Raw genomic sequence first — 13,178 nt, 5'->3', positions numbered from 1 at the left:
TACCAGACATGAGGCAATGCAAAAATAATACAAACAGAATAGAGGTAAGAGACTGAGGCAGACACTGTACAAATAAGGAAGAAGAGGGGTGCCTGAATGGCTCAGTGGGTTAAGCATCTGCCTTCAGCTCAGGTTATGATCTCCAAGTCCTGGGATCGAGTCCCGTGTCAGGCTCCCTGCTCAGTGAGAAGTCTGCTTCTCTCTCTCTCTCCCTCTGCCCCTCCCTCCCTGCTCGTTCTCTCTCTAATATATAAAATCTTAAAAAAAAAAATAAGGAAGAAAAGATTAATTTCTGAAGGGGTAAGGGGAGAAAGCTGCATGGAGCATGAAGTTCCCACACTTAGCTTTCATTCTTTTTAAAAAACGTAGGATTTGAATAATCAGAGAGAAAGGTAGAGAGCATTTCAGGAAGAGAGACCATAAAAGCACAGGGGCAGATATGAAGACCTAAGGGGAAGGAATACTGAGACCAGCCCAAATGGAGCAGAGAGCTGTGTTGGACAACAACAGTTGATACAGTTAGGTATGCAGAATAAGTCAAACAATGGAAGGCCCTGAAAGTTAGAGACAAAGAATCAGTGATTCATTATAATTTATTCCAGGAACTGAGACATTCTGGAAGGAAAAATAATATTTTATTAGAAGAAACCCAAAACGAGGCACCTGGCTGAGCATCCAACTCTTGGTTTTGGCTCATGTGGTGATCTCAGGGTCATGAGATCGAGCCCCTAGTTGGTCTCCATGCTCAGGATGGAGTCTGCCAGAGAGTCTCTCTCTCTCTCTCTGCCCCTCCCTCTTGTAGTCTCTCTCAAAAAAAAAAAAAAAAAAAAAAGTAACCCCACAAAAGTTGAAATAAACATACTTAGATACTGCATACCAAGCTAACAGGCCTAAAAGGGCTCCTCCAGACCAGAAATGAGCAAATGCCCCAGTAGAAGCAAGACAGACAAGAGAAGCTTAAACTCCAATCAAAACCATGAAAAGTGGGATGCCTGGGTGGTTCAGTCAGTTGAGTGGCCGACTCTGGATTTCAGTTTGGGTCATGACCTCAGGGTTGTAGGATCTAGCCCCCCACTGGGCTCCTCTACATGTAGTCTGCTTGGGATTCTTTTCCGCTCCCTCTGTCCCTCCACCCACTCGTGTGTTCTCTCTCTCTCTCCCTAAAATAAATGGATAAACAAAATCTTAAACAAACAACCATGAAGAGCAAAAGCAGGACCTTTAGCACACCATATAACCTCATCACAACATGGCTCAACATATAATTACCAGAAGCTAAAGGGCCAACCTTATTTAAGTTGGGAGGGCCTTGGGTGTTTTCTAGACCACTGAGAAAAATGCTACAAATTCATCTTGCGTTGTGTTTACCTTGTGACCTTTGATCTTGGAATGTGTACTCTGAACAGTTTTCTTTCTACCCTCATCTCCAAAAACTGGCACTGAAAAATACCAGGATAATAAGGCCTCAGCTGATGCATTTCCCTGGCGTGTATTATGTCACTTGCCAGGCAAGCCCAAGATGAAAGCAGTAGCTCCCATAAGCACTGTTAGCACATGCACACATTTTATGATTTCAACAGCATGAATGTGGCCAAAGTTTGTGATTTCCCAGCAGATGGACTTGACTCGCTTTCTGAATTAACAGTGTCCATGTCCAGAAGCAGCAATTATTCTACTGTTCTGTCTAGAAGCTATCCACTCCAATTCAAGGGCTGTGTTCTAAAAAGGAACTTAAAAACTGAATTTACATTTAACCAAGAGGCTGCTTCAGAGAGTCGCTTGGTTAAACAATATTAAAGCCTTAGCCTATATTTTCTAACCACTGTGTTAACAAAACTTCATCACTTTGCATTACATTGTTTTTGTATAAAAATTTCAAAGTGTTCCATGGAGCACAAATTTCATATGCTCCATGGAACATGTGATTCTTGATCTCAAGGTCCTGAGTTCGAGCCCTACCAAGGTGTAAAGATTACTTTAAAAAACTCAGAAGTGGGGGGGCATGCCTGAATGACTCACTCACTTGGCTAAATGTCTGACTCTTGATCTCAGCTCAGGTCTTGATCTCAGGGTCGTGAATTCAAGCCCCAAGATGCACTCCATGCTAGGCGTGGAGCCTGCTAAAATTTTAAAAATATGTATGTATTTTTAAATGTCAAAGTAATTTACATACCATGAAACCTCTCCCATAATAAAAGGAAAGGAGAAGAAATTCTCCACAGTTCAGAGATCTGGAAATGTACGCCACATAAGGGATGGAAGTATAGTTCAAATGCTAAAAACTAACAGTGATATTAACAATTAAACTATTTTCACAATTATCTCACTTAACTCAGGTCACTGCTGATTTTAAGATTACCTTCTGTGATATAATGTGAAACCATCTAGAAATCTGGGATCCTGGCTCTTAGACAATAATTTAAGTCTACATGCCTAAATGTAACCATGTGTATAATACCTCCCTTACAAAATATTATAAAGATCAAATAAGATAATAAATATGAAACTACCTTGTAAAAAATAAAGTGTTATCTACATGGAAGTTTTTCTAAATCTTTTTTTTTTTTTTTTAAGATTTTATTTATTTATTTGACAGAAATCACAAGTAGGCAGAGAGGCAGGCAGAGGGGGGGGGGGGAAGAAGGCTCCCTGCCGAACAGAGAGCCCAATGCGGGGCTCGATCCCAGGACCCTGGGATCGTGACCTGAGCCGAAGGCAGAGGCTTTAACCCACTGTGCCACCCAGGTGCCCCTACATGGAAGTTTTTCTAAACATGAATTGCCTAATATGTGCCAGGAGGTCATGAATCTCATGAATCCCAAGGAGTTAGTATTATCATTCCCATTTTAACAGATGTGAAACCCAAGGGAGATGTTAAATGGCAGAACTAGGACTGGACCACAAGACTAAAGAAATTCAAAGCCTCATCTCTACTATATTGTGCTGTCTTGCTAATTTTGAATGTTAAATAATGTGCAGACCCTTCACTCCTTCTATACAGTAAGTTCTTTAAGTTCTTTTTTGTGATACAATAAATAAATATCGGTCATAACTACTTTGTATAATCCATGGGACCTACTGAGAACTCTGAAGTTTTTAAGTACCAGATAGTCCATGTTACCAAAGTTGAAATGTGAATGTTTTTTACTCCTAGTTGAGCCTGGCATATAAAGAATCTTTAGTCTATAAGGGCTTTGTGAAAACACAAAATCTAATTCCACTCAAATCAACTTACACATTACCCTTCTATTTAACCAACCACCAGGAACCTGGATTGTGTTTCTTTTTAAACTTCTCTAAAATCTAAAACTATGCCCATTTGTGGCCTGCTACTTCCACAGAGTTTGTCCCGACCCCAGGAAAAGAATCAGATCCTCGTTCTCCTACCTCTCTGTTTTTCCTAGTTTGCTTTGGTGTTCACAAGGACCTCAATCCATTGAAAGGAAAATTTTGCAAGTGGCCCAAATCATCTGGATGAAATATTCCTCAAAACAAGGCATGTCTCTTTTCTTTGTTTCCATGTGTACAAAGCAACCATCTGATTACTAGCTTCATAATCACTACGGTACAAGGAAAAGGGTGTCCCAGACAGCAATATGAGTACTCCAATCACTGGGTAGGTATGTCCTCTATCACGAATTAATAAAATTGGTATGCTTGTTGCTTTTTTTTTTTTTTTAACTTTTAACTTTCAATGACTCCCCCGCTGCCCATGGAATAAAGCCATAAAAAAAATCTTTATAAGTTGGACTCTGGATCCTTTACAGTATCATCTGCTCCCAAAACTCTTGCTGTTTGTTCATACCCAACTACTCACATTCTGTTCCTTGAACCCACCCCTCCATTCACTTTTACCTTCAAACCTTTGCATGTGGTATTTATTCCTGTCTTCTCTCCTCCCCACCCTCTTCCATGAATTTCATTCATCCCTAAAGGTCCACTCAAGGGTCACCTCCTTTGTCAAATCTCCCAATGAACCCCAAGTGGAAATATTCATCCCTCCTTTTGCTTCCACAGTCCTTTATACATACTTCTGTTCTAGCACTTATAGTATTATAATTACTTATTTGCATAGGTCTTTCCTTTGTTAGATGTGAATAACCAAGGGTAGCAACCAGATCTCACTCATTATTCTGGCATCTCCAGCGCCTAACACTGTGTTACTTGCAATAGGTACCTAATAATTGCTTTTTGGAGAACTGTTAAGAACATGTCCTGGCTCTGCTGGTTGCAACCCACTCTGAAATGTTAGGATAGAAAGTTATTAGCTACTACGTCCTATTTGCTGGACACTCAGGCTCTGAAAGAACCTTTGGGATATTTAGGAAATGAGAGAGAGTGTTTATGTCCATGCTGAATCACCTAATCCTGCCAAAACCATGCTCACTACCAACACACAGGGAAATGGTTGCCAGGCACAATTATGGAAAATCCATGCCTGACAACCATTCCTAATACAGCTGCAATACATACTGTTCTACTCCCTTCACAAAGCAAATGCATCACTTCCCTTCTAGCCTCTGCCCCTTCCAGGGACAGTTTATGCAGCTGAAAACTTTAGCTCTCCTGAATACAAAAATCCTGTTTCATTTGTAGAATGAGGGGACTATAAATTTACAGCAGAGAGAGAGAGAGAGAGATCAAGATCCAAGGAATCTGGTGGCCAACCAATGAGAGCCTAGCACCCCAACATCATCAGTATCTATTTCCCCAAGTCTCTCCAAAACTAATTCTGGTCTTTGTTCTCACAAAGTACACCCCTGCTCACTCTGTTGATTCTAGCTTAGGCTAAGTGTTCTCCCATAAAGGCAGTAAGGGGATTTCTAAGTCTGGAAAATGCAAGAATTCCATACAGCAAAGTAACAAAGGCCTGGATCCTAATCCACCCTGACTTCCCAGTGAGAATGATGCAGTGGGGGGGGTGGGGGTGGGGGGTGAGAAATTCTTCTACAACTATCATAGAGCAGCCTGTACAACCATTCAAACAGCTCAAGTTAATTTATTTTGGCCATTTTCAACTCATTCCTCCCAAGAAAGAGATCTGTGCCTGGAAAGGATCAAATTCCTACACACCTGATCAAAGTTTTTCAGAGGAAACCAAACTAAGTGAGCCAGCTAAAAGGACTCTCCTGAAACCAGCCCTACTTCCCCCTTCTTTCCTCCTTTCATTTGCTAGGAATCCAACTTCCTTTCAGTTTGAGGCCACCAGCAACATGATCCGGCGAGGTGCTGAGATTGAGATTTCTTCACCTATTTGTGTTATAATTCTGCGAGCTGTTAAAGCTCTCACAGCCCAACACAGGCACAGAGTGTCCTCTCTTTGAAGAGCGCAGTGTTGCTCCAAAGCCTGCGAGGAAACTTAAGGGAACTAACCATTCACTTAGCAGCATTTTTTCAATGAAGTTCAGCAGTACAATCTAACCTCTTTGTGCTCTGAAATGAACCACATTTCTTAAAAGAAAGACCACAGGGGGGTGACAGAACATTTGCTGCAGGCAGGGAAACCTGGACAGCTTACAGAAGCTGATGCAGAAGAGAACCAGCAGACCTCCTCAGCAGGTCCCTTTCAGCATTTCATTTCTCTCTCTCTCCTGCTGCATTCCCAAGCCACAAGGGAAGAAAAAGAGGGAGGGTTTTACAGCTTCTGCATTAGTTTCCCTTCACTGGCTAGGTGTCGTAAACAAGTATGCTGGACTCAGTCATAAGGGCTGAAGTTTCCTTCCGATGAAAAGAAACTAGAGGCCCAGTCACAAGGGCGCCGCTGAATAAAATAGGAGAAAAGTGCTGCCTCTGGAGTTTGGGGGGGGGGGGGGGGATCTCCCGGGCTGGAAAGCTCAACTGGCACACAAAGCAAAAGCCCAGCCCTGGATGTTCAAGATCAGGGCAGGGGCCCCCGGGAGCGCGCACCCCGGCCTCGAGCGCGAAGGGCGCCTCGGGCATCAGGGGACACGTCGGGGAGCCGCAGTCCGCAGACCCTCCGCCTGTCAAAACTTTCTCGCGGACACCCAGGCCTTGCAGGAGGCACTGGAGTGCGGGGCTGCGCGGCCAGAGCGCCTCCCGGCTGCCACCCGAGTCGACGGCAAGCCTTTCGGTGGGAGGGAGAGCGGCGGCAGAACCCCGCCTCCACCGGCTCGAAGCCCCCGGGGCTGCGCGGGGGAGGAGGCCTCTCCCCAAAAGTGCACACTCACCGACCCCGGCCGCCACGCGACGGAGCGGAGACTGAGGGAGACAAAGGGGGGCGAGAGCCCCCGGGCGGGCTCGCGGCCGCCCGAGCCTCGGCGAGAGGAGCTGGACACTCGGAGCGGACCGGGAGGCTGCTCCCGCCCGACTCCTCCTCCTCCCCGGCAACTCCCTACGGCGCCGGGGCTCGGGGGGCAGCCCCCGGGCTCGCCCCCTTCCTGATAGTAGGGCGGCTAATGTAGCCAGCGTTGGGGAAAGCGCCGTCTCCCGCAGGCTTATCTCAACTCCGCAAATAAGCTGGCCCGAGAAAGAGCAGGTCCGGGGCCAGCCCCGACGCCGGGGTGGGCGCCACCCCGCCACCCCGCCACCCCGCCCGTCCCTCGCCGCGCCGCCCGCCGCACCTTTGTAGCGCTCCAGCACATCCTCGTACGCCTGCACGAACTCCTTCTCCTGGCTGCGGTTGGCCGGCTGCTGACCCGGCACGTAGCCGGCCATGGCCGCCCGCGCCGCGCTCTCCCCGGGCCCCGGCGAGCGCCGGCTCCAGGCCCGCGCGCTGAGGCGGCGGCGGCGGCGGCCCCAGCCTCGGCCCTTTGTGCGGCTCGGGGGCGGCGGCGCCCCGGCTGTCCCCTTTCCGCTGTCCGCTCTTCGTCCGCCTCGCCCGGCCTGGCAGTAGCACTCCGCTCCTCAGCCTGCCCGCAGCCGGCCGCTCGCACTCCGCCGGTCCCGGCTCGCGTTTCCGCCTCCCCACCCCTCGCTCCGCTCCTCCCTCAGCCCGCCCCGGCGCGGCGGCGGCGGCGGCGGCGACTCCTCCTGTCAGGAGCGGCAGGCCCGGCAGGTTCCCGCCCCTCTCCCGCCGCCTCGGCGGCCGGGCCCCCCGACTGCCCACGCGGGGCCGGGCTAGCTGCGGACCACCGCGGGCAGGGCAGGGGGCGCGGGCCGAGGGAGGCGGGGGCCGCCGGGAGGGAGGCCCCACGCGCGTGCGAATGAAGGACTGGGCGGGCCGCAGCGGCGGGGAGACCCCGGGCCGACGCCACAGGGCGAGCGGGCGGGCACCCGGCTCGGCGCTGACCTACACCCGCCGCTGGGACAAAGGAGGGAGCCCCTGACTGGAGGAAACCGGGCCGGGCCTGTGCAGCCGCAGGAGAAGGGCCTAGGGAAGCTGAGGGGAAGGGAGAGAGCGAAAGACCTAGATAGATCCGGAGCTAGACACGATCAGAAGGAGGACAGGGGCAGGATCCAGACAGGGCTGCAGTGAGAGGCTGAAGGCCACACTGAGGCCACACGGAATCCCAGAAACAAAGGGTTTTCCAGAAACGGAAGAAACTGAACTTGAAATGAGAGGGCACGCCAAGCACCATGAAGTAAACCAGGCCAAGGATGAGGAGCCAGAAGCTGAGAAATGACCAGGGGGTGGGGGGTGGGGAGGATGAAAACGGGACTCTGACCGCACGGTGAGGGGAGTAAGAGAGACAGAAGGACATAAATCTACGGGGGGGCGGGGTGGGGAGGGACAGGATTATGGCGCTGTGACAGCCATCAGAACAGAGACCTAGATGGGAAGGGAGAAATGTGGGGACCTGTTACGGAACAAAGAAAAGAATCCCGGGACCTAACTGGTCAGGGAAGAAGGAGGAAGCCAAGCATTTTCCGTCAGGGGAAAGGCTAGCGAAGGACGGAAACTGGTAAATACAGGTAGGGATTTACGTGGAACCATTTTGAGAAAGGGAGTTCTCAGTGTCATCCCATCCTCCATTCATCCGTGTACCCTTCAGTCCCAATATTCACAGACCGCACTGGGGGCCCACAGCTGTGAACCAGCAACTCTGGTAAATGCAGGTGATTGGTTTTTTTTTTTTGGCCCCCAGCTCCCCTCACCCAGCCATTATCCTCCAGGGCCTCATCAAGTCTGCTAACTTGATTTTTCAGGGGGTAGGGAGGTGGTTGTGGGTAAAAGTTAAGCTGGCCGATTTCACAATAGCAGCATATTAGCAAGTAAAAAAAAGAATTCATGGGACATTGAACAGGCAAAATTGGAACTTGGGTTTCCATTTCAGTTCCCATTCTCAAGGTTTTTGAAGAGGAGCTTCTTCCCCCTGGGGCAAGGCCTGCCTCTTTATGGACTATGAATAGTTGCCAAGTACTTGGTCAGTGCTCAGCACATTAGTAAGAAGAGATGATGCTTTTCACTAATAGGTGCACACTCGTTGTTTCCACACCATACCATGATCAAAAATCGGGTGAGCAAGTCATTAATCATATCTTTCCCCATCCATCAAGTTCTGCTGGCCTGCCCAAGTTCTAGGCATGAAAATCATGTATGGAAGGGCCTAAAAGAGGGCGGACAAGGGACGGTGTTTGGACAAAGGCTCATTTCCTTCCAGTTTAATCCTCTGCTTAAAAAAAAGCTAGACCACAGTTTGGTGTCAGCTGCTAGTGAGCTCAGTTTAAGAAAAGAAGGAAAATAAGCCTGAAGTTTTTGGTTGTTTTTTTTTTTTTTTTTTTAAGATTTTATTTATTTATTTGACAGAGAGAGATGGCAGAAGGAACACAAGGGGGGGGCAATGGGAGAGGGAGAAGCAGGCCTCCCACTGAGCAGGGAGCCCTTTGGGGGGGGGGGGGTCATCCCAGGACCTTGGGATCAAGACCTGAGCTGAAGGCAGATGCTTAATGACTGAGCCACTCAGGTGCCCCAAGCTTGAGATTTATTATTTTTCAAATAAGAGACTTAGTGGAAAATGCAGGGTGAAGGAGTTGGAGATTGATGGCATAAGCACATTTTTCGTAAACAGCAGAGAATATAGAAATGCTAACTCTGGGGACCTTGACTGTATCCGTGCTGAGTCATCTGCATTTCCTATATTATTTTATTCCAGTAGGGCTAAGAAGGCCCAGACACAAATACACATACACACACCTCCACTCTCACCCCCAGACATCTGCCTCATTTTCATTACAGTAAATAGCAAAGTCCCTCCATCCCCTCCTGGGGCTGCTACGTGTGTCACTTTGTAAGCAGGTTCCTCAAGAATTGTGACTGAGGCTTGCCAAAAGTGAAGAAAGACAGGGGCAAGAAGGGAGAGAGAGTCTGTTCTGGGAATCAGACTTTGTTGAAGGCTTAGGGGGCTTAGAGGGGAGAGGGCAAGAGGTTGAGATTCCTTTTAAGAAACATGGTATTCAAGGAAGAAAGTTCTGGTTTGGGTTGTGGCTGGAGGGCTTCTCAGACTCAAGTAGCTTTCTTGACAAGATTTGCATTTAAATGCTCCCATGAGATTTTGAAGTAATGAATTCTTCTAATGAATGGAACAGGGGAAGTCCACATGTTTGGCTGATGTTTCTGTTTTATACAGAGAAAATTTTATAAGGATAGAGGAACAAAGCAGCTGCTGGAGGGTGGGGGGATGGGAAGAAGAAAGACTATGAAGGGGAGGTTTCTGGGTTTTTCCAAACAACAGTCTAAATTTATAGCCAGACCACACAATCAGGACAGCTCTGAGGCTTTCTTCTTTAGGTCTATGATTTTCCTTTGCTCCTGGTGGCGACACTGCTATTGCATTTCTAAGGAGGCTGCAATGGGGAAGCGGAAGGAGGCAGGATGTACTCAGAAGGACATCTAGTGGGAGGAAAGGGTAAAAAAAGTAAATAAAGCCTTATTTTTCCACCACATCCTCCCCCACTCAAGCCTCACCAAGGGCCCCTCTCTGTAAGGTCCAGCCTCTTTCAACTTCTTTCAGCTTCTCAAACATGTGCTCTCTTACCTCAGGGCCTTCCCACCTGCTCTTTTCTCAGGCTGTAATCCTTCAATGCTCTCCTCTTTTGGCCTGGCTCATCCTACTCACACCTTTGCTGAAATTCCTGCAGAGAAGCCTGCCTTGATCCCTGGGATTAGGTCTTCCCACCCCCTCTACTCCCCTTTGGTAATATCCATCACACTTGAAGCTATCAGTTCCATGTCTTTAATCCTTACTAAACCATTAGCTCCCTGAGGACCGGGGCTGTTGTCTGCCTTGTTCAACACTAGACCTGCATCTAGCAAATGATCTGGCACGTGCAGGGCACCTGGCAAATATTTGTTTAAAATTTTGACTCAGTGGATGCATGAGTGGACCAGATGATCCTAAAATACTCAGCTGCCTGTGGCTTCTGACTAGCTGAAGGCTAGAGTATTTAAGAAGAGAATATGCTTGTCTCCCACAGTGTCCCTTACCTGTGCCTGGCATTCAAAGTCCTCCAAATTTTGACATCTACTTTCCTGTACACGCTGGCCTCCCGCGATGCCCTCATGTGTGGGGTCTTCCCCTATAATCAAACTCTGAGCCTTTGCCTGGAATGTCCTCCACTCCCCAACTTCACCTAATAAAATCCTACCCATCTTGGAAGCTCACCCAAAATGACATAAAGTTATTTTTAATCAACCCAGGTAGAAGAGACTCCTCTCAAAATCCCGGCCACATTTTCTTCCTCTCACTCCCGGGACTCCAGCCACATGTATTGTGGGTGTCTGCATCACTGCCTCCTTAACGTCCTCATTCAGAAGTTCTTTGAGACTCATCTATTTCATCTTCCTTCATCATAGGACCTAACACAACGCTTTGCATCTACTAGATGTTCAAGAAATATTTGCTGAAGGCATAGATGTCTCAAGTGAAGACATGGGGGTGGGAGATGTGGGCAAGATCTGTGATTCAAGACAAATGAGAATCCAATTCAGTGTCCACTCAGTGGCCAAGGGCTTCAGGTGCAGAGGAGAAAGAAGAAAATGAAAATGTTTCTCTTTCTGCTAGCACTCCTCCTCCAACCTCTAGAAGGTTTACTCCCAGCACTTCTTCAGCTTGGCTCCTACTGCATTATTTTACATGTGTTAATGGATGCTTTATAAATAAATTCTTTGCTAGTAGTGCGTGTGTGCGTCCGTGCATCTGCGCACGCGCTCTGTTCCTCCTTGCGGGGGGTAAGCTGTCTTCTGTGCCTTTTACATTACCCGGTAGTAGCTGGAACCAGACACTGAAGGGGCTGGATCTTGGAAGAAGATCATCCGGTTCTGGTCTCAGGACACCTGCCTCCAGGCCCAGCACCCCCAGTCTTCCATCACCAGCTAAAACTCCCTTTCCGCCCAGCCCCTGGAAACACTTCACTAAGCTTTGCCTCCAGTTTCCCAGACCGCTCTGGGATGGGAAGCGTCTGCCCACCATCATGCTGCCCTCTTCTGTTCAGAAAGTGCAACGTCGCTAATTTAAGAGGTCTGGATGGTGCCAGCCACCCAGGAAGACAAGATCCCTGCCACAGACAGCCCGTCACCATAGCAACCCTCAAAATGGTTACTCAGCCATCTGGGTTACCATAGCAACTGGCCAAGTCTCTCCACCTCAGCCTCCCTAGGCCTTCTCCCCTGACTTGTCAGAGCCAATGCCAAAGAATCTCCAATCCTTACAAGGGGGAAATGAGCAGAAGCTGGACCTCTGATAGGCAGCTGTCCCGAAGGGGCGTGGAATGCTTCACCCGCCCGGGGCTTCCTAAGGCACAGTGGAGATAATGGGAGTTAAGGCACTCCGTGAACCTTGAAGTGCAGCGCAGATGTTAGCTATTATTAAACTATCCTTCCTTGTAATGGGGGAGGCAGTGGGTTGCCCTAGGCAGAGCTAGAGCCATTCCCGGCATGGCCTCTTACTGGCCCGGAGACCTTGAGCAAGTTATGGGACTCTCTGAGTTTCTATTCTATCTACCAAGGCACATCTGCCTCCTAAAGTTGTTTTAAGGATGAGGTCAAAGGAAGCCTGTAAGCTACTAAGCACAAACCTGGCATTCAGAACATATCAATAGGACCTAGGAATGTTAGCGGCCCCTCTGCAGTCTCCCAGGCTTTCTGTGACTCTAACCATTTTTTTTTTTTTTCTCTCTTGAAGGAAACAGGCGAATGTGAGCCCCACTCATTCTGCCCCAATCTCCTTTCCTGCTCATCCTGTGTAGGGGCTCTTTGGTTCCTCCCAAACAGGGCTATAGGCACTCTGCACACTTTGGGGGAATTGGGAGGTTCCCCAAATTAGGCGCTGTGGCTAATCCATCCACTTGAAATAGCATTGCCTGTGGCACCTGGATGGCTTAGTCAGTTAAGCATCTGCCTGCGGCTCAGGTCCTGATCCCAGAGTCCCAGGATCAAGCCCCTCATCAGGCTCCCTGCTCAGCGTTTCCCTCTGCCTCTCACCCCGCTCATGCTCAAGTGACCTCTCTCTCTCAAAAATATAAATAAAATCCTAAGGGAAAAAAATAATAACATTTCCTTATCCAATACTACCTCAGGACAGAAACCCCTAAAGGGTTAGTGAGAGAGGCAGCCTGGAAGCTGAGTACGGATCCCAGAGAAGCCCTGGAGAGGAAACAGCTCACCAACATCAGGGCAGGCCTGGGGTGCAGGCCCTTCTCACAAAACCAGAATCCCTTCCCTCTGTGATTTTAAAGACTTCAGTCCTAATGCATCTCAAGTTCAGTATCTTAAGACTGAATCTTTGAAACCCATCTTCAGGGGACTTTTTTAATTACATTGGCAGGGTCCTGATTCATTTGAAGTGGTTTAGGCAAAACAAACAGATATCACTTCAGAAATCAAATTTCCAGACACAGAGCCAGGAATGCTTGAGCCCAGCTCTGCGTATTCTGGGAGTAGGGCATGAACCGTAAGCTGGAAGGGCCAGAAGATCAGATAAGCAACATTGGAAGGGACATGTGGGGCCCTGGGATTCAGAAGTCAGAATCCCACATGATGCCCCTGGGAAATGGGTTGAGTGGGACGGTTACCATTAAGATATGACTACTGAACAGATAAACCAATATTCTGACTACAGGGGGAAAAGCAATATGATAGATTTTATTTATTTATTTGACAGAGAGTTAAATCACAAGTAGGCTCGGGGCAGGGGGGGGCAGGCTCCCTGCTGAGCAGAGCACCTGATGCGGGGCTTGATCCCAGGACCCTGAGATCATCATGACCTGAGCCCAAGGCAGAG

The 13,178-nt window shown here is 48.5% G+C and overlaps 1 protein-coding gene and 1 long non-coding RNA gene across 2 annotated transcripts in view; one reads left to right on the top strand and one right to left on the bottom strand.

The window, feature by feature from the left end:
* The window catches only part of LOC131809396 (microtubule-actin cross-linking factor 1), a 321,582-nt gene extending 314,685 nt beyond the window's left edge, over window positions 1-6,897 (bottom strand). Inside the window, exon 1 of the mRNA XM_059136435.1 lies at window positions 6,582-6,897. Coding sequence (XP_058992418.1) covers window positions 6,582-6,675 — 94 coding nt within the window. The 5' untranslated portion in view covers window positions 6,676-6,897. The remainder of the gene's footprint in view (window positions 1-6,581) is intronic.
* Window positions 6,898-7,644: 747 nt separating this feature from the next.
* On the top strand, window positions 7,645-11,468 carry LOC131809402 (uncharacterized). The gene is made up of 3 exons (XR_009345157.1): window positions 7,645-8,006; window positions 9,689-9,806; window positions 10,598-11,468. It is a non-coding gene; the product is annotated as an uncharacterized LOC131809402 (long non-coding RNA).
* Window positions 11,469-13,178: the final 1,710 nt, after the last annotated feature.

This window comes from Mustela lutreola, chromosome 10 (assembly GCF_030435805.1).
Source record: "Mustela lutreola isolate mMusLut2 chromosome 10, mMusLut2.pri, whole genome shotgun sequence".
Taxonomy (NCBI): domain Eukaryota; kingdom Metazoa; phylum Chordata; class Mammalia; order Carnivora; family Mustelidae; genus Mustela; species Mustela lutreola.
Note: the sequence above shows the minus strand (reverse complement) of the source record. Positions and strands in the feature narration are given on the sequence as shown.